Genomic DNA, 25,736 nt, shown 5'->3' on the forward strand with positions numbered 1-25,736 from the left:
ACCTACGAAATTCCGCAAGTAAGTACGTTATCAATGCTTATATCCACTGACATACAAAAAACCAAACAACCTCTCCATACAGCACATGTTATCGTACCCTAATCAATCAACGGGGTAACAAAGTTAGCTGAACATTAACTCCGATACAGCGCAGCGGTCCTCCAATACTGTGTGATTTGTGTGCCATTAGCACAACTTTGTCCATTAGCAGCCCCCCACCACCACCACCGCCGCGCTGTAAATCCACTTGATTTAGAACTCCCACACTACAGTACATAGGACTCGGAGATTCATTAAGAATACGTGGATAGGTACAAAGTCGCGTGTCACTGGTTTCAAGTTACTCGTTAAGAATGTTAGGAAGTGGTGTTACGTTTGCCTTAATAATGAATTATGGTCTTCTGGATGTAGATGAATATTTCACATGGGGAACGTTACATATTACGATTTGTTAGTTTTATTCGTTATGAGAAAGAGTCAGAGAATATTTAACTACCTAAATAAGAATAAAACTATACATAAATAAGAAATTGTTAAACAAAAATTGAGCCGATTCGACCGATCCCTTTTTCTGTTATATATATACAACTGAGTAAGATATTGAACATTGTAATAACAAAATAAAGACTTTCGCAACGACATTTTTTAAAGGTTTATTTTAAGTAAATAGAAGTTAATCTTTTATTTATTATGCACTATTTATTTACTTAGATAAACATGCATAAATTTACTTTTTTACTTTACTTTACTTTTGATTTTGTGTGTAAATAGAAAACTAACAGAAGATCAAAATATGGTTAAACTGGCGTACTCAATGAAAATTTTACTTAAACTATTCCTTAGTAACGATTTTGTTCTGAAAAACAGTTGTTAAATATTGGGTTAAGTAATCACATGGAGAATTTATAATTTTTACTAGTGAAATTTAACATTAAAACATTGAAATAACGTTAGACGTTGTATATTTAGCAGCTTGCCAAGTAGCTTCTATTTTAAATTGATTTTCTTTCATAAACTGGTTCCTAAACGTATTGTTTATTTACATAGAATTAAAAAAACAAACTACAATTTGATAAATATCTGTACATCACCTATGGAGTTAATATACAAACGGTTGGCGACTATTTTAGACGCCAACCGATGCCAATTTCAGTTTAACTCGCACACGTTTTAGAAACTCATTTTCATATTAAAGACTACAGGTAACCTACCTTAATTAACAGAATAATATTGTTATTATCGACTATAACTAAATACCGTACGTATAGTTTTACTATCAGACAGATATACTTCCAAGTTGAAACTACAGAAAACAAAATCCTATCTGGGCACATGAATCACCTAAGCTCCCTTTCTTTGACACACGTTTTTATAAATTACTTGAAAAAGGGTTATTGTAGTATTTAACAAATTACTTTCTAACAAATGCACTTTTCCTGCCTTTATGATAAAGAAACAAAGTGCCCTCGTAATATTTTAGCTTAGATCTAGTGAAGAGCTCAATGAAACTCGGCGGCTACTTCCGAGTGCGAACTATGCATCACGCGGAACAGGAGATGACTTATCATTGACGTCTGAAGAGCATCCAAATCAAAGACGAGCCACTTGGGAGTCACTTGCAAGTGCAGTCAGATTCATTTTCCATGCACTTGTGTGAAACAGTGTAGTGTTTGCGCGGTATAAAGTATAAAATTGAATGGCGCGGTGTCCTTTTGTGTCGTCCGCAGTCATACTTTTCACTTTAGATAATGGTTTAGTGTCGTCATCAGGCGAGATGAAAGCGGCCGCCACAAAGCGAGTGGGTAATAGGGAGATAATTCAGTAACGCACTCTCGCGCATTACTATCCATTTGTCGACTGCTCCACTACTGCCGCCATTCTTCCATACTCCCATTACTCTCTGATACTCATTCGCATGCAATCAAACTTATATGTCGCTGTTTGTCGTTTAATTCATTATAGTTGATTATGTAATTATTTGATTTTCATTTGAAGCGATGTGAGGCTCTGAATTAATAAATGTTTTGAATATATTATATACAGATCTCCTTGCTTTATTCGGTTATTGCTCCTATTCTATTATTAGTTTTAATTAATTATATTTCAGTAATAATTAATAAAGCTGCGTTAATTAAGAATTAAGTTAAAATAACTTTGCAATTTGATTTAGAATTACCAATATGTTTTAAGCTTTATTAGTAACTAGCTGCATAATGTTTCAAACATTTTTAATATTAAATATTTGATGATAATGATAATTTAGTTTTAACAGAAAATAATACATTTAGAAAGCTTGCTATACTGCAGTTACTCGCAGCACGGCGGCGGCAGCGCGCGGAGTTCTCTTGGTACCGGGAGGTCATTAATCACAACAATACTCGAGGCGAGCAGGCAGTGGCCACAAAACGCCCTCATTACAAATACCTAGCCCGACCACGTAAATACAGTCAGGTAGAAAAACACCGCCCGACTACAGTTAAGTACATAATTAATATGTAAGCCCGCTGGCAACCCTTAAATCAACGTTAATCAAGGCTTAGACAATACGGCCGCCATCTTGCCGCCCCCCCCCCTCCCCCGCGGACCGCCCACCCCTACCCTCGGTGCGCCCGGCGGGAGTGCCCCCCACTCGCCGACGCAGGCTTTAGGGGAGAACTTAGGCTTTATTAATTCATATCTGTAGATCTCGTTTCAGTTTTTGTGTGGCGTCTTTATTATTCAAATTATGGTGTTTATGGTGTACAGTCACGCGTTTTGTAAGTAAGCTGCCGGCTACTATACCTCACGGATCCTATGTCACTCACTATGCTAGGATTTCTACTTTATAATAAGCCGTAGTCGTTTCGTAGCACTTTGCTACGACGGCTACGAAATGTCTACGAAACATTTCTGTCATTGTTGTTTGTAGTAAATGTTATAAAATCATTTGTAATGAGCACTCTGAATTATACGAGTTGTAATATCTGAATATATAGTTATAGTATACACAATAATAAGCTATTTATATAAATATTCCTTAGATAAACTGCATTCTTGTAATTTGGTTGCAATTCTCAACATTAAACATATTTTGGTGATGAAGAACATTGCTGACTCAGTTGTACACAAAACAAACAATGTAATAAATTCATAACACACACTTAATTGAGAGATACTTCCCAAATAACAAACAAACAGTTCTACAAACGTCCTCTACAGTCGCCACTGAAACAAATAAAACCTCCTCATAAGCTGTCAACGGATTCTTGTTTTCATACTGAAAACAATTTTGTTTATATCGCCTTCTTCGCTCTTATTACAAGAGAATATAGTTGAAAATTGCCCGTTGGGAGAGTAAAGTTATTTTTGTTTTTCCCAGAAGCCTTTCCGCAGTGAAAAATGAACATCTCTTGTTGTTGGGATTAAAAATTATACGTCGCTTTGTTTTGGCGGAGTTGTCGCGTCGCCCGCGTCGCCCGCGTCGCTCGGCTCCTGAACACATTTTGTTCTGGCTTTACCTTTGACAGTTTAGATTAGTTTGGGAATAAAACTGCAGCGTTGTTGTGACCTAAATTGAAGTCTGTCGTGGTTACACGTGGAGCGAGGATGGATGTTAAGGTAGTCAGAGTATCACGCACTCATTCACTAATGGTTGAGAGTAGATCCTGATATCACATTAACTTCTTCAACCAGTTTTACTGTTTGCGAAGACGATTAGTTGATGTGATTACTTAGGTGCTTATTTCAAAATACAAGACGTTAATACATTTTAAACTGTTTGAATGAATGTTAAAACAATCTTGCTCAAATACTTTTCATTATTTAAACTGCGCAATCATTAATTACTAAAATACCAATGACTTGTGAGTAACTTATACGTAATGTTTAAAAATATATTCATCTACTACTGGGCTCACACGTTGTCCCTATAACGCAACCTTCAAATCAGAATAAGAGCACAACAGAGCATCCCTAAAGTAAACAAGTCGGGGTCAACGACCGGGGCGACCTAATTAGTGCCGTGACAATTTTGTTCAAGACGCGAGGCTAATTACTGCGTGGCTCCGCAGAGTATATGTTTGTATGATAGTATGTGTGACTCACCAGAGCTCGGTGGTCGGGGGGGAGGGGGGGAGGCTCGCCGCTACGGCCGCCCCCTATCGGCTACTGCTCTCGACTCTTGAACAAAATCATCACGGTAAGACATTGTCTAGCACTGAACCTCCTCGGTACGTGAGGTGTGTTCAGCCCCTCATATGTTCAGCTCAACCTAACTGAGCCGACGTCTCAAGCGAGTAACTTCATTTTATTTGTTTTTAGTTTTAGTCATTTGTCTTGTCGTAAGGGATTTGCCCAAACTATTATAAATAGAACTATAAACTTACCTTTACGCCGGCTCCTCCAATTTACCGCAGAATTTTATTTCATATCTACAACTACACTATTACAACTAATGTAAAAACGCACAATATTATAATTATCAAGGGACGCGTGGAGTTTTATGATATGATATTAATATTGTGCCTTTTTACATACATAGAATTTATAAAAGTAATGTTGTACTCTATCTAAACCTGGAAAGCTATAAACTGCGCCGCGGAGTCGTTCCTCAAACGTCACTGGCTTTCAGAAACCCTTATCTTAACAGATTTAAGTATTTCAGTTGCTACGAGTATAATAATCTACTTATAGGTTTACTAATAGTTGAAACAGACAAAATACAGACGGGCCGCTTTAAAGAACAACAAAATTAAGTTATTACGAAATTAAATTAATCGGAAAATATCTTCGGAGGACTAGAAAACTAATACATAGTTCCCATTTAGATGTCAATACTTCGCCAGTGATGTTATGATACAGGACCTATTGCGATACACCAGGTACAATTACAGACCATTATTGAAAAGAACATCGGGCATTTTTGTATGGGACACTTACCTACGGCGAACAAAAATAAAATTAGGTACGGTGGATAGGCAATTAAATCTAGTTCACAATGGTATAGTTCCCATATCTGTGGGTCGTGGCAATAAGGAGAAATTGGACATTTAAAAAATATTTATAAATGTTTTTGGGCAATAATTGAAGAGGAAAAGGGGAATCAAAAATAATTAAAACAACATATTTTTCTCTTAACTTTTGGCGAAGGACTGCGATGATGATGACGAAGGACTGCGATGTAGTAAGATAAGCTAGTTACCTGCGCGAGCGCAACATATGTATACCAGTTTTAGGACTATGGGCGAGAGTGAGAACGAAACATGCACATCAACTTGACGGATTTAGTCTAATTGGGTTTACAAAAATACCACGGAGTGATATTTTAACTTACTGAGCGGTCGTTTAGTAATTAGGAAAAATAGTCAACTTATTCACTCATTTTACTTATTATTTCCATTTTCCCATTATTGTGAATCAAAATAACTACACAATATTAAATATGATTGCAAACACTATCATGTAAAAATGTTTTGGTTTATGTTCGCGACTTTTAAAAAATCGGGTAAAAAACGCCCGATGTCCTTTCCACTAACAACAGTAATCCATTGTCCGACACGGGATTCGAACCCTGCCTAATCCAGAACTCGTCATCTGTTCTTCACGTTTGACTAACGAGGCAGTCACAATTCCTATGTACAAACATCTATTGTATATTATGCAGAGAGTAACAGAATAAATGCAACATCTCACTGATGATGATTCAGGCCATGCGTTCAATAGTGCCTTTATGTAGTTTAATTAAACACATTGAACGTCGTGGTGGTCACCGGTGACCGACGTTAGCGAAGGATTTGCCTTCAACAGTTTTCTATTGGCAGCCAAAGACTTAACTAAGTCTTTGACTTTGACATCAAATTGAACTTGTATAGTTGTAGCACTGTGAGAGAATATAGCGTTTATTCCATTACTGATTCTGCATTGCGAGTCTACGAAGCAGTATATAAGTGACATCAAGCAGTCTCACCGAACTCACCGAGTAGCCAGGGCGCGACGGCGTCGTTCTCCTTGGCGCTGTTCAGGATGGTCTCGGGCAGCGGCAGCGAGTGGCGCACCATGGCCCCGTACAGCCCGTACTCCGCCATTATCGTCGACCTGCCCCAACACTTCTCCGTTTTACGCCATTTCGCTCGACGGTTTTGGAACCAGACCTGTGAAGGAATTGTCTAAATAAATATCACAGATTTCATATTGCCGTCTATATTTTCAGTACAAAACTATATTTTCAGTATTTCTAAATGCAAGCGTAGTCTTAGGACTACGCACTTCTAACGGACTACGGTATTAGGACTAGTCAGGTTAGCCTGACTTGCGTTAGATACTCCACTTGCATTCACTTAATATTGGTCTCAGATAATTATTATTAAGCAAATGTCATTCCGATTTATTATACGTATCTGCTATATGGAAAACTTAGGAGAATTTGCTCAAAAAGTAAGTTAACCTTCAGAAAGAGCATCGATCCTCAACAAATAAGGTCAAAACATAATTTAACGAAAGATCTCGAGTTGGCAGTATCCATATCTCGCGAGGACTGAGAGAACCTCCGTACTACACAATACAGCCTCGGTTCTAATTGGAATGAGCGATCGGATATAACCATTAGAACGATGTAACAGCTCCCTCTGGCGGCCGCCTGATAACTAAGCATGGAAAACAAACCAATTATCGGGAACAAAACGCAACTAAATTAAATTTTCAAATTCACCGCCGGAGCGGACGCTGTTTGTACACAGTGAGCCAGGGCTGCCACTGTCACTCGGCAGTGTAGTTCGTGTCACACTAGTGTTTAGCTAGCCGTGTTAGTTAGTGCTTTGTTCAGATATTGTAGTGCTTATATTTAGTATTTATGATAATACTAAAAGTAATTTAAAATTGATAGTCACCAAAAGTTTAGTAAGGATAACACTATAGTTAGTCAAATGATCATAAACTTTTAATGCAGCATATTACATAAAAATATCAATGTAAGTTAAATAAAAATGAGTAAAATATGAAAAGACAAACGATTTAAACATTTCACAAACTCTTTCCCAAATCCTAATCTGTTTACACTGATATTTACTTATCATGATAATTGTAACAATAATAAATAAAACAAACGCCAAGCCGGGCAGCCCTGCGAATGTGGGCCGGAGCGCACCGCACGCCGCGCGCAAAACGGTTAATTTCTAATTAAATTTGTTAATTAAACCCGATAGCGGCGCACTCCGCGCAAATTAATACCGCCCGTATTATATTACTACAACCACTGTCTTCCTACTGCGCACATGTACCTTATGTACCCACCTACATACCTGCGTATGTGTGTGGCTATAAAGCCTTGAACGGCTCTCATTACCTCCCCGTGTAATTATGTTATCAAATACAATTATATACGTTGATGTGCTCATTTCATACGAGATTACAATAAAAATGAACACAAATCTAAAATGTTTATTGTCAAGGTTTATTTAATAATTTTGTATAGGCGTAAGAAGACTTCAAAATACGAGTATTAAGTAATTTTAAATGATGCAAACTTAAAAATCCGACTTAATAATTATTTACTAGCAGATCATGTAAATATTGTAATTTATGCTCGGGAACCGGTTGTTCAGTTATTTTTTTTTATGTTATACGAGTAAGCCGGTAACCGAGCTGACGGATCACCTGATGGTAAGCAATCACTCACATCTAGTGTTTTGGTTGTCCATAGGTGCCGCTATGGACAACCGAAACACCAGAGGCGTTATAAGTGCGTTGCCGGTCTTTTGGGGCTTATTAAGGGTTATTGGGGAATCGGGGATTGGGAAGGGGAGAAATGTGGCAATCGTGTAATCAATGTTTATGTTTGTCACAATACTTTATCTTAGCCGAACTAACTACCGGTAAACGTCTGTCTTCGATAAGCGCAATAATTCTTATAGAAAGGAAACGAAGCGCCCGTAATCCTGTATTTATAGTTCAGTAGTTCCTAGTTACTACTGGCGGGGCATGGATATTTAGTGATGACAGTTATAGATCTCCACATCCATACCGTGCTGTAAGGTAAACTAACGAGTTTATAGGAAGGATGACCAATCCGAATAATAAGTTTATTAATAGGTTACTATTATGTGTGGGATAGCCATGCTTCGGCACGAATGGGCCGGCTCGACCGGAGTGATACCACGGCCTCACAGAAAACCGACGTGAAACAACGCAAGCGTTGTGTTTCGTTGTGTGAATGAGGTTACTGGAGGCCCTATTACCCCCATTCCAATCTTCCTAATCCCGATTCCTCAACTACACTTAAATTGCTAACCCTCAAAAGACCGGCAACGCATTTGTAACGCTTCTGGTGTTTCGGGTACTTACCATCAGGTGATCCGTCCACCCGTTTACCGCCTTATGCCAAAAAATAAAACAAAAGTGTTGTAGAAATTAGTGCACTCGTTGTTTATGGTATTACGACTGAAAAATGGCGATGGTGATGATACTAACAGTACCGGATTAATACACATCCTATCACGTCCAGATGGTAAGCAAAAGATACAGAGAGCTATCTAATACAACCCTTACACACTTCTTCCATTCCAAGCTCCTAATAATGTGTGACAAGTGTTCATTAATGCATGTCACCGATGATTGCCCGGCCGCCATCAAAGTTGCCTGCCTGCATGGCGTGTTGACTATGGTAATGCAGCCAAATGTGTGCAGAGTGCGGCGGTGCAGGGAGCTGTGCAGGCTGTGCTCAGCGGGGCCGTCTCGAGAGCACTGAATACGTAATGTTTAGCTTCATCACTCGTACCCAGGCATTGCTAATGTAACGCGAAACCGCTGCCTTGGATTTTAATTGAAGAATTTTGTCATTTTTGATTTGAAAAGTGACTAAAACTTGATCGCCTCTGTAGTTTTTACCTACGCCTATGGAATAAAGATGTGAGTTTATATTTGTATGGACTTAAAACGTCTTGTCATTTACTCGCTCGGGGACGTAGAGGATTCTAGGCTTCCTACTATTAGAGTAAAAAAATCTAAGAAATGAATTCGAGACGAACATTGAATCTAAGGCATTGTTGAATCTAAAAGAATGTTTCTAAACTGTATAATCGTCAAATAAATTCTCTTCCGTTTTTGTAAAACCCACAATGGAAAGCACCTATTTTCTCAATTCATTGCTAATGTTAATGAACCGTAGCCGTAAAGCTACGCATGACGTATGTGGAGAGAAGCCGGCCGGTGGGACGGCGGGACGATATTGATTGGCCGGCGCCGCGCCGTGACAGACTAATTGTCGGAGATCAGCTCCGGACCGGCTCGGACCGGCCCGGACCGAGGGTCACTGCACCCCGTAATCTACTTAAACAGGTAATGCTTAACTCTGTGATTGTTACATTGTTACTGCTGAGTACTACACGCGTTAGTGGTCGGCTTATGAAGGATCAACGTGATTGATTGGATAGATTCCGTTCTGTCTTCTGTGAACTTTTGGACTTTTGGAACCAATAATTAGATAAAGATGTTCGACACAAGAATAAAAGTAATGACAGTTGTGCTAAGGATTGCTATCCGAATACCACTATATCAATGATGTAGTAAAATTTGTATCAGCACAGAAGTGCTGATGCATACAACTCTGATCAGTCAATCGGTGAGCGAATCAGAAATAAGGTCTAGAGCACATAAGTGCCCGTTAGTAATGTCAATAAGTTGTCAGTGTATCTGTGCAGTAGGTACTCATTCAATGAATTGTTAGATATTGAGAAAGGGTTTTGGGTACGTCGCCTTTACCTAAAGGTAATTCAGTAGTATGTCCACCAATTGATCATTATTTCCAAAAACTTTGTAGATCCAACAAGTAAGTAAGCGAAGTAATTCTGGAAGTGAAGATTGGGGTGAACCCTATCGGTAATCCTGGGCAAACAAGATTATCCCGCGATTACAGCACTAAGTAGTGATTGCTCGCGGACAATCACGTGACAGCGCCCGGGGCCGGCAGTCTGCAGGCTTACTCTACTGCCGGGGAATTGGTCAGCTTATTGGGATTATCAGCACTGATTCTGTGTTGTGTTCACCCTGTTGTGTTGGGAACTCGTAGACTTGGACTGATGGTGGTCTTCTTGTATATTGTATCATACGAAGTTTCCTTGCAATCATTTTTGCCAATAATATTGGATTTATATACAAATAATAACAAAGACCTCAAAGTATTGATCGGCAGTGGATTAAAATCTCACAGCGCGGCGGCTGGCGGCGGCGGGCGGCGGCAGGTAGACACGAGCACAACACTCAGCACTATTTAATTAATTCGGAGCACAACGACGGCCGCATTCCGCCGGATCTCCGAATTTACTAATTAACATACGCTCACAAAGGTTCCTCGTAATTGTTAATTTGGCAGCACATTCGCGCCCTTTAATGATGCGTTACGTCGGTGCGGGGAATTGCGCGCTCCGACAATTTATTACTCGTATGTGGCAGCCGCCAGCCGGCGCTGACCCGCCGGCGCCCGCGCCGCGCTCGCAAGGAGGGGTCCGCGCGCGCTGGTCGCATTTAGGGTAGTATTTGTAATGTTGCTTGTGAAACAATTTGTCGGGTGCCTGTGTGATTGCGTAGGCTCGTATGTTCTGAGTGCTACTTTCGTTTCGAAACTAATTTTAAAATTACAGTTTTGTTGTCGGCGTGAACTGGCAATTTTGTTTCAGCCCGTTTTGTTTCACTGCAACCCCTGGTACTGTAAACTATTCTGAAAGCTTTCCCTTACGTGCGTACTATACTAGTAATAGTTAATCGATTAAAATAAATTTTTGTTAATGATAATTTATGGTTCACTGTACTGTGTTCGCTGTTATTTAAGCAGAAGCTGTAGCTGTTTATGTTATGACAAAATGATACAATGATGGCAAGAAATAGATTTGATTAACCTGTTAACAGACCCCAAATAATATTAGCATTAGAATCAAAATCGCTTAACAGATTGGTAGAACAATGTCCCGGCGGACCGACGACACTTGAGATAATTATCACCAAGCTGTTACAATGTTGCCGAAATCCCCACAATGGCCCGTAGTGTGCGCTAATCCTTACTAACAACTGAATAAAGGGGATAACGCGTGTAGTCGCAAGTGAGCGCCGACCCTTAGGGACGGGGGTGCGCAACATTTGGGACTATTAACGCGTTATATTGTAAACAGCTACAATTGATTAACTGGCCGGGCGTTGCAAGGGTTACCTCGACAATATTGCGGGAGATTGTTGGGTCAATACGTCGCGGAAATCAAGAAAGTTGTTTGTGAATAGAGACATGGACGATCAGCAGTTCAATAGATAACATAATGACATCAGTATGCTGTTGTTGTATGTGTGTAAACATCAGAATCATTTGAGTTAACGAAGTGTTTCCCAACACGTGCTGCTGGTACATTCCTCGCTCATTTAACATATGACAGAGTAATACATGCGACCAGCAATCATATTAAACAAGATATCGATTGGCAGCGCCGCATCATGGTCGTGTCGCGGTCGTGTCGCAGTCGTGTCGCAGTCGCGCGCTGTCGGCCGATGATGCGTCGGACGATGTCATTAAAGGCGAACCAGTCCGCTCGCGAGTGACACTTAAATAAAGCAAGTGAGCTCCACAAAGGGCTTCTTATTTACGTAGTGCATAATTTCATTTCTTTGGTCGCGTTTGAATGGAGTTCGGTTGGAGCGCGGGGCGCGGGCGCGGGCGCGGGGGCGTGCCGACCAATCACGTGCAGGCGCGCGCTAAATGGAGTTGCGAGAACCGAGTCTGTTCCCAATTTGGCGGCAATTTGCGCCACAATGCCGTCATTCTGTTGTCGCCGACTCGCCTTAACAGGTTATTATTCAATTTGGGGTGCGTCCGACACATTTTGATTAGTCAATAAGTTAATACGCGGTTAGCTGCGGCAGGTTAACTGCTTCGCTTTCACAAGTAATTGGGTCGTGTCTGGAGTTACGCCTACTACTTATTGCCTCACTGCCGGCCTGGTAACCGCTCATTTGTTAAACTGATTAAGGATTTCATGACAGCTGATCTAGTCATATATTTTGTAATGTAAAACTTTAAATAAATTTAAAAAGCGTTTAAAAATGTTGCAGGAGATGAGAGTAAGTACTGAACTAGTGATCTGACTACACCAGTATTGCCATTATAATGTACAAAATAGTCTCCTTAGGATGTTTGTGTCTGCATGCTTTAAATTTCCAAATGACTTGATTACAAACAAACCGGTATGAATGACAGAACTGCATCACATTTATTTTTTTATTAAAATCAGAAACGGAACGCTTTTCGAGAAGGTTTCATGTAAAAAAGTATTTGAACCAATTCCACCAACAGGCAATACATTCAACAAACAAGGAAAATGTGTGTTACTTCAATGGCGGAGTATAAAATCAATAATCCGTCGGTTATTTCATAACTGAGTTTTATTTCACGGACGGGGGACCGGGCCGGCTCCGGTGGCCAAACGACCAATAGCTTTAAACCTATTGACGTATTCAATTATATTAGGCTGCGACTACATCGAGCCTTGCTCATTTATTGGGTTACTAAGTTATATCTTTTTATATTGATATTGTGTTTATGTTGTTATTGGATCGACTTTTTAGGAAAACTGCAACGGGATTTGATACTAGGTTGTGCTATCGTTTTCAGAGAGGTGTATTCTACCAAAAGGATGACACAATTAAGCAGTTCTCTGCGTATGCGATCAGCAGTGTACTTGTGATGCCTCTGGTATTAGACTATATTAGATTTTGTAGTACACAAGTAGGTACACAGTAATCTATACTATACTAGCAAACCTGGCGAACTCCGTTTCGCCACCACTGAGTTTCCCTGTTTTCCTGTCTTGTAATATTTCCTGGATTTTCTTTGCTATAAACCTGACGGAGCCCGAGCCCTTTCCAACGAATGCAAAAACGTGGAAATCGGTTCGTGCGTTCTGGAGTTATAGCGTCAGGAAGGAAAACCCGACTTATTTTTATATAATAGATTAGGTAATGCGAGATCTTCATATCTTTACGTGAAAACCGACACACGGTTTATTTTTATATCCGATATTCATTTGCTTGGCTTATAAAAATCTGATAACTATCAACTTTTGAAAGAAATAAATCAGTTTCAAACTACAAATTACTCGAGCGAAAATGAATATCAATCATTGAAGTTTGTAAGTATTGTATGTACAATACAATTACAAATCGCCACAATAACTTTGAATCTAATTCCTGGCTTCATACGCAAAAACTTACACGACTGCTACTCATTCCAAACCATGATGTTTTATTACGAGCGCCTAATTTGAAAGTTGCCATTTACAAATATAATAGGCAGGTACGTGTGGGTAGCTAATGGCAGGTTCACGCTAGTTAGGCGGACATATGAGCCAATTCCCAATGTTGCCAGCCTTTAACAAAAAATAAACATTTGAACAGAAACGTCGTTAATTAGAGATGATTGAGAGGAAACGGAAGCCACTGTAACATGTAAAGAGACAGTAATACGCGGGTAAATACAGCAAGTCACGGGCAACAATAGCGCGCCCTAATCATATAATAACTATATGAACATATAATGCCAAGGAGAAAATGAGGCAACAGCCTGTAAAATAAACAAGACGCCATGTCCACGACAAATTACATGCTGCGTGCGAGCCAGCGGTCACAGCCACGAGCGGCAGCGAGCGCGGATAGTCTCATATTAATTTGGTCGTAGATTCGGATTTCATTATGTCAAAATTATGCGAGACACATTTGAATAACGATGTCACAAATAGGGAGCCGATAAATAATAATATAATTAATTAACATTTGTTGTGTTAATTGATATTAAGTTCTACCTGGATCTCACATCGGTCGGTCTAATTAAAATAAATGGTTTGACTTTTATTTTATCCAGTCAAAATTACAAGTAGTTTCTGTTCCATAACAGCCTTCTCCTAAACAGAAACAACAAACAAGATGTTCTAGAATTCAAATCAGCTATATTACACTGAGTATCAGCGTGGACCGCCTCTGCCTACCCCACATTCGAGCAGCTGCACTAACTAGTCAACTAGCGGCCGTGAATAAGCGATTTCGGGCAATTGGCGGCCGGAGCGCCGGACACGGCCCGGCCCGGCCGGCCGGACGGCTCCGTAATTACGCACACAATTTCACTGACTAATCATGAATAACGTGACAGAAGGCCAACATACCACATGTCATATAATGTAGTATTCAATTTGTCCGTTTTATGTTGTGTCTATTTAAACGACTGTTACGGACTACCGATTTACTATAAGTATGTAATTAAAGGACATACACCGGACACACCCTGTTTTAGACGTCATTTAATAAATATTTGTTTGTTTTCCTTTTTTACTTTTGTATTGAGATAATTGTGGTACAGAAACAAGAGACTGGATATTATGATTATTCAACATTTTTACGAAATACGAATGAACAAAGAGAGATCAGAGGCGTTAAATTAATTGGCAGTGGTATTCGAAATTATTTTTTTTATAAGAGTTACTAATTTAGGCTGTATAGATTACAGACTTACACAGTAAATTTTAATGTTTGAACCTTCTGTATCTGCCTGTATGGTGACCCGCTGGATGTGCACGTCTAATATCGAAGTGTTTGTTTGACGAATCAAAACGAGATCGCGTAATTGGGTGCGCGCCTCTGATTGGGCAGTTACTTGGACTCGTTACCGAACTTGGGCGCGCTCCTCACACACTCATTATGTTCCTAATAACTTATACTTTCAGATATAATCGCTTGGGATTAATTGACAGCTACCTCGAGGACGTTTAATAAGTTCTACACGAGCTGTGTGTCATTAACTTACTCCTACTCGTATGTAATTATGTTTGAAGCAAATAAAACCTACAAGGCTTTGCTGTCCATAACAAGAAATGCAAAGAGACACGGAGCACAGGACGCGTGTACTCCACACACAAAGTTTTTATCAATCGGTCGACTATTCAGCATTTTCCATAATCTTATTTTAAAAAGGTACCTACTTGAAAGCGATGCAATCGGATTACTTAAGTCCAAGCAGATTGAGTTCCTGGGGGTGAGTCCCGGGGTCCCGCAGTCCCGGGCTCGGAGTCCCGCGGTCCGCCAGTCCCGGCGTCTAATATGTTTTTTAATTACCGGCGTCCGTTAGCCGGCGCAATGAATATCATACGATTATCATATTCACTGGGATTTGCTTCGCAGCGGGAACGATCCAATAGTTCCGATGCGATTACGGGAATTAATACAAAACGAATTAATGAACATTACTATGATAGCTCGTTTTGGGGATTTGGAAATTGTTGCAAATGTTTCGATTGGATTATTACTGCATTGAATATGTATAATATGTATTGGCTGGCTATGTGGCGGGTTTGTGGATACTATCATGGTAATATGCTATTAGTAATATGGAATTGATATAGATTATATTAACGTCATGCTTGCTGTTCACGTGTTTAGTACATAACTGTAAATTATTTCAAGTATTTGTTCCATGTAGGTGTTCTTTTGCACATTCGTAGACGTTGAGACAAACATATAACTAGTTCCACACCACGGTGTTCCCGTTCAGTCCAGTTTAGGGCACGAGTGTACAGCATACAGTGGCCAGGTCAGGCACGGAGCACGTGTAGCTCCGTCCTTGCAGACAAAGAGGATTCAGGGAGAGCGTGACGGCCGCGGTAACGATATCCAAACACCGGCCACATGATTGGGCAAACACGCCAACACAGCCGGAATGTCACGCCAACACTTGAGCCAACATAATCACCAACATTGTTACAATATTAGGCTAACTGCGCCTGTTTACTCCACAAACACATGTTTTCATATCGCTCTTTGTTAGATAAGTCGCGTACACGTATTGGCTTAAGTGTCTCGAGATGTGGGTTTAATTGTTAACGAGCCCCGTAACCTGATCTTGATTGCCACATAATAAAACTACCTATTGTATGAGGAACGATCGAATAGCTAGACATTTTTTGTAATTAAATTCCTTAACACACACATATGACTATAAGAATAGGAATGTATACTATGAGTAGTATTATCAAAGTAAAACCTGTGCCAAATAACTGTTTCTAACTGACTATTGATCCGGTAATTACTGGCGTAGCGCGTAGCTTGCTACGAAGTGCTACGCGCGTAGCAATCGGTAGGTGATAGTGATTAGTAATGCAAGTGTTATTTAAAACCCATGACACGCGCTATCTTATTATCACAGTGCTAGGAATGCTAGTACTTAGTGTTCTGACAATTGCCAAGATAATTGCTACGTCAGGTGTTATTTAAATTCTGCAAGAAGTATTGATGTAGCTAACCGCTCGATGAGAGTCGAGCTACAATAGTTTTCTATTCAAATAATATTTAATTGGATTCCTACATGACGCTTGTATAAAAAACAAATGGCAGTGGAGTGGGTGTTGGCACGTCGCGTCGTGTTATACAGCAAATGTTAATGATTAGTGTTCCATCTCAAACTCAACGAGTTATCTCTATTGTCGTTTTTTGTGCTCCGCTCGAGGAGCCGGCCGGTGTACCGCGACACTAGCGCGCCGCCCCGCTCCGCCCGCATTGTGCGCCGCGTCACTGTCCACACAAAGCGCCTTATTATCTTCATATTATTTTAATATTGTTGCAATACTACAATAACTGACGCGCATTATTTATCCTACACACTAATGAGCGTGTAGGCACCTGACTAACACAACCTCACAATACTGCCAATATCGACACAGCTAACCGAATACGAACCTTATGACGTGCTAATAAGGGTGTGCGATGTTTTAGTAGCGGCATTGGTAAGTTGGTCGCGTCGGACAAAGAAGTGACACGGGGTGCATCTCGAAGTGTCAGGCGAAGTTTTGAATGAAAATAAATGTGTAATTATGATTAGTGGAATATTGTCGAGTGTTCGGGGAACTGGCGTGTGTGGCCAGCCCGGCCGGACCCGCCCGGACCCGGCCAGACCCGGCCAGACATCTCGAGTGTTGACTTATTAGGCCCTCGACTTGTCGCCACGAAACTGCTCGTAATGCTGTGTTTTAGCTATTTTATAATTTAATATTAACTTCGTCATACAGGCAACTTCCAATAAAAGGAACTCATCCGTACTGTAACATTTATAAAAAAATTAAAAATAAGGAATGGGACATACTTTTTAGTGTCGAATTATATAAAAAAAACATTTGTAGAAAAGAAATCTCGCTACACTCGACTTGTAAAAACCCTCAGTTCCGCACATAATGAGGGGAAAATACATAACATTATATATTGTTACAATAATAACAGAATGTGAGAGTATGTCGGCTGTGGCTGTGCAACCACCGTGGCGGGCTGCAAGCTGCAACAACACGCGTAATGAGCGTCATGCGCGCTGCACCGGCTAACGACGCACGCGCACCGCCCGCGCATGCAATCATACACTGCTGCAGTTTCAGACAATGGCAGACAAACAACGCCTTGTTTCACACCAAACTGTGTGAAGGAACGTTTTGTACAACATTATCGACGCTACACAGCCATGACCGAGCATCGCACGGACGCGCGGCTGAACAAATACGACCTGCGTTTGTTTCAGTGTAATTCGCGTAATTGGCTGAATTTTAGTGACGTGTTGATCTAAAATTATCCATATTCCTATGGTGATAACAAATAACTCTTCCATAATGTTTATTAATCCTAGATATAACTCAACTACATTGAAACCCCTTTACAAATGTATATTGAGCTCCGCGCCTACTCACGCACCACATCCGCGACCACATTATAAAGTATCGCTCGACAACTCACGCACTCCTTTATGTTGTTTATCCTCGAGAAAGTGTGGAGAGCAGTTTGAAGAGTTGACCCTATCTCGAGCCGGAGTGCGTGCCGTCAAGAGATGAGAAAATAGAATAATGATCCTCCGTGTCCCCGCGGTACGAAAGGGCTCCAATTGCTGAATAGTTTTGGAGCAAACAACCCTTCAGCCGCCGACAGCCGACAGCCGTCCAATTTGAAGACCTGCCACAAATTGGACACGACCTTTTTTGTAGTCACACGTGAATGCTAAATGTACCTAAACCCACGTACTTTGTGTTCCACGCCAGGGTACGGAGTACTACACCTCGTCGGCAGCGGGACAATGTTGCCTCTACTTACTCTGAATGTTTTATTTGCTCTTTGTTTTACAACTGAATGAAGTACGGTTCAAATAGGTTTGTATCTTTGATTAGATGATAATTTTAGTGTTGAGTACAGCATCGTCACAAAACACGAGTGACTATCCGATGCAGAAAACATTTAGTTTCCTTACATTGACACCTAGAGAGTTGCAAACCGCAGCCAGTAGCAGCTAAGCGCTCAAATATTTAACCCTGTAGTGTACAAATAAGTGCGGCGAACCTAACATCTGTTTGGGTATAAAAAGGCGCTGGTGTCCGGGCAAACAGCGCGGAGTGCCCTCGAGGCGGCGACAGTTTGCACACAACACCTTGCTACCACTTCGTTTCCCGACCTATTGAACATTCGCAAGTACTCGCCGTCTTCCGCAACTTGCACTATTACAGGAACGCGAATGTTGGCTAACTTCTTTTTTATTTAAATTGCATCTATTTCATAAAGCTGTGCTCCACAGTGACAAATTGCATCATAATGTTAAGAAATCTAATACTGTGTGACAGATTTCTAGACAAAATCTCACGGTGAAGACTGGGGGACAAAAGTACCAAAATAAATAGTATTAGTCGCCATATGATTTGTTAATTACGTTGTAAATGTGGAAATTGAAAGTCTAGAATATTTGAATGTGAGGCCATTATACTGTAGAAGGTTGCAGAACTCGCAGCCCGCAATAAACATAATTACAATCAATTACATTACAATAATAGCTCTTGTTATTGATACATTCTCAACAAAGATAAAGGAGAACAAATAACAATTAATAACATGTTTGTATTGTTGTGGTGCGCTTGCGCTCCAGTTGTAATTAATTAACAGGTACTGTTCTGGTGCGTGACGCCACACAGCCGCACCTGTGTCCACTGAGCCGCCGGGTCATTAGTGGCATTGTCGAACATACTGTACTTAGATACCATTGTACACACACTTAGTACCAGCTTCATAGAACTGAAAGGTGAACTCGGTCGTTCAGTCATTGCGAAACATACACGAAGTGGGAAGTCATTGGAGATGTATTTACCATACTAACAACGCGATAGTCTTGTATATATTTAGTAAAATGAGTTATCTACCAAAGCTATCAGCTCATCGTAAGTCATGTAACAACAAACTTTTTCCTTATTGTAAATCTACGACGGTCAGCTCCCGATCGATATTCTGGCGAAACAATACTCGGCAGTATACAATGGCGTGCTGGGATCTTCAAACTATTACAACATACTCTAAGGAATTAGAAGGCGGTGCCATAAACCATGGCGACTGAGCTACAAATCTCGCGGCGGGGCGCATCCCATCATAAGTGGATTACCGCCTGCAACTCGAGACACTATGAGATACAAGTATACAAGTATACTGTATATGTATATGTATGTGGGTGTATTAAACCGTTATTTACTGCTCCTCACGGACAGTTGGCTGCTTATTGGATTGTCTCCGCGTGTTGTTTATTCTTTATTCTATTGTTTCTATATGTGCCGAGTATGTGGGTCGGGGATGAGAATAATTGATGCGTGGCTTGGATGTTATGAGTAAATACATTTATTTACTTTATACAATCCTTAGTAGTAAAGTAGTGGGTTAGCAAAGATTGTGAGCAGTTTGTGAGTCACTCTCACGTGTTGTACTCCTCTGTTTGACTAGACTAAATATGAAAGGATTGAATAAAGAATTAAATTTATTAAGAAATCGCTTTCAACACCATACACTCAGTGTATAAATCGAATGTCTCTATGTGAACACGAGTATCAATAATTGGAAAATTGGTTGTGACACTATAATTAGTGTCGCATCTTCCGCTCTACTATAATCCATGTAGGTGTGAACAGTATAAACATTTATGCCTGACATTTATATCAGAATTGGTGTCTATTCGTACTTTTAGATTAATAAAAATATTTGTGAGTAAACATTTTGAGATAGAATAGAAAGGCTTTGAATATTTTCATGTCATGCAAAAATTGGCCCAGTATTTGTTTAACTTTACATTTTCAAAGTCAAGTTCATTAACACTACATTGGCGTCAGTAGCAGTACATGCGTCACCAGCACATCCAGCTACACCGTGTGAGATAGTACTATGTGCGCAGTTGTTGCATTGCACTATATGTATGTAGTTGTAGTTATAATTAATTAACAACGCAAACGCAGGCAATTGGTGTATGTAGCATTTTATATTATTTTATACACTGTTGTAAAATTTGCATGATTGGTTTCAACCCGTCTATCAAGCGTGGAGCTTATGGCAAGTTCTCATATATAGGAGAGGCCTATAGTCCAGCAGTAGACTGTCTCTGTTTGCAATTGAACAAGAAGGACATTATACAAAGCAGAAAATTATGCTATTATTATGTATTTCCATTTATTGAAGTTACTAGCTTCTGCCAGCTTCGCTGACTTCGCCCGGGTTACCGTAAGTATCCTTTCACGTCTTGGCTGATACTTTTTATCCTTTTTAACAACACATACTGTGTCTGAATACCAAACATCAAAATCCGTTCAGAAGTTTTAGCTTGTTTAGCGGCCAAACGCCCAAACAAACAAATCTTTACATTTACAATATTATTATGTGATTAAACATTTTTTCACATACAGTAAAGTCAAATTGCAAATTTAATCAAACTTAGGAAATAAAAAGCGCTAATGCCAACACGTCTAGGTATGTAGATTAAGGAAAAATTACAGAAATGAAAAGGGATTTGTCTAATAGAGATCAAGTGTAAATAGTGAAGATCTGCTCATCAAGTCCTCGTCATCGACTCACCGTCAGTAAGCGTCAGGGAACGATGGCTCACGTAATCAGGACAGACAGACGATATAATCTACTTACTGGGGGCGGGGAATTTCATCGATACCTTACATAGTTTTATACCTACATAGGTTTAAAAGAACATTTAATGTTAATGTAGAAGATATGTACCTGTTTGCTGCAGTAATTAAGTAATACGTTTGAAAAGTGTTTCCATGCAAACAAGGGAATTAATACAGAGTAGAGGATACAATATGAACATCAAACAGTAGTGCATTATGAACACAATGCGGAGCGTGACGGCCGAACATTGCGAGCGGCGTGACACGTTACATTAGTTAATGAACTCCTGTGCGTGACACTCGCATTGTGCCCGACACCGCCGCTAATCGATTACAATCGATGCAGCAATCGACTCATTGTTCACTCGATTAATCGAATTACTATTATACAACTGTTATGAGTTGTAAGTTAATTAAATGTCTTCCGCTTGTGAGGCTTGTTTCACGGCTTGTGTCGCCTCGGGTTGTTGTTTAGTTCCCACATGTTAATTGTTTATGTGATTCGTTTCATTGTTTTTTGTAAAGACCCTACCTACCTCTCTACCCTATTCTCGTTCTCTACCTACACTATTAAGAGATAGTCATAATGATATAATTATATTCATAGAGTATGTTATTCAATACTTTCTCAAACACTACGAACCTAAGTTAACCTAAGTTGAAGAGAATATGAAAAACATTAAATTGGTAAAAACTGAAAAACTCGCATGTTGTATTGTGTTTTTGCAGAATATTTCTGACGCATTTCCAACTTGTGTCTTCTTTGTTTGTACCTACATACATTACATAAGTACTATAGAGTCCTAGCAAGTGACGTGTTTACTCCAAAACAAAGTAAGATGAACAATAAATCCATGATGTTTCCGTACCACATCACAATGTCGCGTGCGCTACATCTTGGGCCGCGCCATCAGCTCAGCTCGGCCCCATCATTTGTCTCCCGTCTCCGAGGAGGGGGGCAGCTATTATCAAGTTAGTGTCGCGTCATTTACCCACTGCTTTACATAAATGATTCAATAAAGTGATACACTACAGCTCGCGCTCATTTGTTTTATTTGCCTGTTTAAATCCCCTACACTTATTCGTACTTTTTGTATAAATCTGACCAGTGATGCGAGGCTGGGAATGTTGTTAGCAATAACCACAGGGTGCTTTTGCTTTTATTTGTATAAAAAATACGATTTTCAGTAATACCTAATTTAAATCGAAATATTCTTGCCTTCTATTACCTATTCCGCTATTTAGACTTATCATTTACACTGCAGCGCCTACGAATGTAAAGCCGCTAATCTAGCAGAGCTGGCTACACTATAAGTAGACATGCAGCGCTGCACAGAGCCAGTAGAAGCCAGTGAATAGCACTGAATAAGAAGCCAGTAAACAGTCTGCGAACTTAGCGCGCCTGTTAAAACTTGTCCCGGGTCTGACTCGCGCCTCGTTCGCCTCACTCGCCTCACTCGCTTTACGGAGCGAGGCGAGGCTCTCAACTCACAACTACTTACACTGGGTAATTCGTTTCTTATTGAACTTTACATTGAAAACTATTTAACTAATTGTTTCAGTTTGTTACTGGTTAATCATATCCAAAATGTCATATCCATAGATGTCACAAACTTAAGTATTTATTATATATAGTACTAGCAGACCCGACAGACGTTGTCCTGTCTACACGTCTTTAATTTGAAAATTTGTCGGATCCAATGTAAAACATTCCAAAATCAACAACTACTAATAAATTAAAAATTAATTAAAAAAACATTGTCCAGCGGACAAAATTGTGAATCTAAACCATGAGATCCAGACTCAGAAACTCAGACCCCCTTGAACACACACAAAAAAAATCATCATAATCGGTCCAGTCGTTTAAGAGAAGTTCAGTGACATACACACTTACAGAAGAATTATATATCCCACCCAAAACATAAATGTGAAAGGCTGCCAAGTTCGATAATATTGGAATGCTTCGCCTATAAAAGAAGTGAGATCTAAATAAGTACTAAGTTCCATACACAGACCTCAGTTAAAAATGATATAACAAATTGGCAAGTTTTCACACACTTTGTTATAAACCTACTAAACGCAATGAGTTAGGTATATAATTTTCTATTAAAACTTGCCAAGTTATATCATTTTTAACTGAGGTCTGTGTATGGAACTTGGTACTTATTTAGATCTCACTTCTTTTATAGGCGAAGCATTCCAATATTATCGAACTTGGCAACCTTTCACATTTATGTTTTGGGTGGGATTTCATTTATTTTTGTAAGGTTTATTTTCTTTTTTTCTTATTTTACTTTACTTTGACTAAATACAAACCTTCGTAACGAATTTTAGGTCCAAACGACCATTGGAAGATATAGATATTTTTTTGTTTTAGTTCCTTAGGGGTATGAATTTACACCTTCATTATTTTTAAAACCGACTCACACTTGGCCATTTTCAGATTTTTTCCTTTACTTTGACCTAAAGACCTACCTCCATGCCAAATTTCAAGTCAATACGACCATTGGAAGTGGTCTAGGTTTTTGATGAGTGAGTGAGTCAGTCAGTCAGTCAGTCAGTCAGTGAGTGTATAGTAAAAATAGCGATTTTCTGACGTCGATATCTCAATACCTACAATAGGTACATTTATGAAATTTTGTATTTTAGATAAGCAAGTAGATCTCGACAGATACTAGAAATTTCATATGCGTAGATAAAATAGATTTTGAGTTATAGGTGGGTCGAACTTGGCCCGAAATGGTTCGTGTAATATAACCCACGGCCGGTGTGTCGGTTTTTTGCTCGAACTTGGCGGACACACTGCCGTGTGTCTAGATATAAAGATATTTAAGTTATATTTATAGTATTATTTAAGTTATATTTTCTTGATTGTTTCATTTGATTCCTTAAAACGGTGTAATAATCACATAGTTCACACAATAATTCAGTTACACATGTTTTAAAACAACAAATAGATCTAATTCTGAATAACTTTTAGTTGAGTATTGATTTTAATTGGCACGATACGTCGGTATCGTACATTCAGCTCTATTTCCTACTGGCTACTTGAGCAGTTTGGTCCCACAGTGCAGTCTCCGGTTAACTTCACAATCGAGCGCTGGCTGAGTAGTTACTGCAATCCCCGGCTACACCTGGACTCGGTTCACCAAGTTATTGATCCAGAACGCTGGGATATATTATACGGAGAACAGCTCTAAAGTTATAACACAAGAATTTCTTCTCGTACAATTTTTCAGTGACTATTAGTATAATAGTTGGTTTTATACATTAAACCAGTTTAGTTATGTATGTGTGTATAATATAATATAGAGATTTATTAAATAACATTTAATTTACTTAAACCTTTTCAGTAATTGATATGTCCATTCTGAAAACGTTCTACCAGTAATCCTATCCTACGTACTCGCTACAAATAAAATCACTCACTCAATATCATTACAAGAGAAATTCCACTTAAGGGGGCCACAATAACCAGCATTACAATGAAGCGACGACAATTGAGCCTGTCACACAATACATTGCGTTTTGGCAACTCATCGCAATATCGCTAAGTGAGCCGTGTGAGTCAGTGGTCAGCAATCAAATGCGGTCGATGGCTCCCGAGTGGATGATGGGACGACATGTCACACCGTGGTAGCGGTTGACTTGTGGTAATACTGAAATTGTATTGGAGTTAGAATTTATATGACTTGTAGGTTAAAAAAATATATACTTTACAAAAGCGGATTTTATGATTAGATAGTCACACTAATATAATGTGAAAGTTTGTTTATTTCAAGTTTTATCCGTCATTTACGCTGAAACCACTGAACAGATTTTGACGAAATTTGGTATACAGACAGGGTACATATGTATTAGATTTATTAGTTAGATACTATGAAAGAGACTCAGAGATTAGGAGTAAGAGATGAAGTAAACGATTTTTTTTTTCAAATACTCTCTTACTTTTAAATATTAGGTCTTAACAACGCGTCCGTATAGTTGTAACTATTAAAACCATGGCACAATAAACTTTAAAAGGATTGAATTAATCTCCTCTAAGACTCCACTAAGTGAGCAGTGGGCAGTGGACATTCGCCCTGACAGTGTGAGTTGTGTCCACTACGTGTGAGGATGGAGGGCAGCGGAGGACCGCGGTGACGTCACCACGTAAGTAATACGACTCCGTACTGTCACACAATACACTCGTACGTCGGTAGAGATTTCATTAATTTGATTACTCCCGCAAATTGTTATTGATGGCCACGGTTAACTCAGTTATATCTGATTCTGTGAGGCGGGCGGAGGCTGGACGATTTCTTTCTTAAATTATGTTATTGTGCCTTGGACATGATACTCGTATTAGATTAGTGGACTTAGGGGCGAGTATTTTGTGAATAGCAGTAAGTCAAGTAGGTTACTGTTAGTAGATTAATAAATGTTTTTTGATTTGTGCAATTTTTCTTTTTTTATAAGGCTTGAAAGCTCGCTAGCTTGAATGATTTGAAATATTAAATCATTTCATATTAATTATTTATTTTTAAGTTGTAAATATTTTAGTCATTATTAGATACCTATTAGATAATAGTGTTGAATCTTTAACTTAATTAAAAAGAAGTTTATATTAATTATTCTTAAATCTTAAGCATATGATCGACATTCTCATTATAACATTCCAAATTATGAATAACAAAAAGAAAAACATCTAAAAAAAAAAAATAATATTGTAGGGGTGGCACACATCAGTACATTGTAGTGATCAGTTACAAAACAAATGAGGGAACAATATCTACACTGTAACACTGGGTCCAA

General features: G+C 39.4%; 1 protein-coding gene and 1 long non-coding RNA gene across 8 annotated transcripts in view; one reads left to right on the forward strand and one right to left on the reverse strand.

Moving 5' to 3' along the window:
• Positions 1-25,736, forward strand: part of LOC126910770 (uncharacterized) — a 112,434-nt gene that overhangs the window by 25,060 nt on the left and 61,638 nt on the right. The gene's annotated exons all lie outside the window — the stretch shown is intronic.
• LOC118267767 (visual system homeobox 2) overlaps positions 1-25,736 on the reverse strand; it is a 74,802-nt gene that overhangs the window by 5,984 nt on the left and 43,082 nt on the right. For 4 of the 7 annotated variants that reach the window (XM_035581947.2, XM_035581943.2, XM_035581945.2 and 1 more), the window contains one exon: positions 5,945-6,128. In XM_035581947.2, coding sequence (XP_035437840.1) covers positions 5,945-6,128 — 184 coding nt within the window. The remainder of the gene's footprint in view (positions 1-5,944; positions 6,129-25,736) is intronic. The other 3 variants (XM_050694385.1, XM_035581944.2, XM_035581948.2) reach the window with 1 other exon arrangement.

This window comes from Spodoptera frugiperda, chromosome 6, assembly GCF_023101765.2.
Source record: "Spodoptera frugiperda isolate SF20-4 chromosome 6, AGI-APGP_CSIRO_Sfru_2.0, whole genome shotgun sequence".
NCBI lineage: Eukaryota > Metazoa > Arthropoda > Insecta > Lepidoptera > Noctuidae > Spodoptera > Spodoptera frugiperda.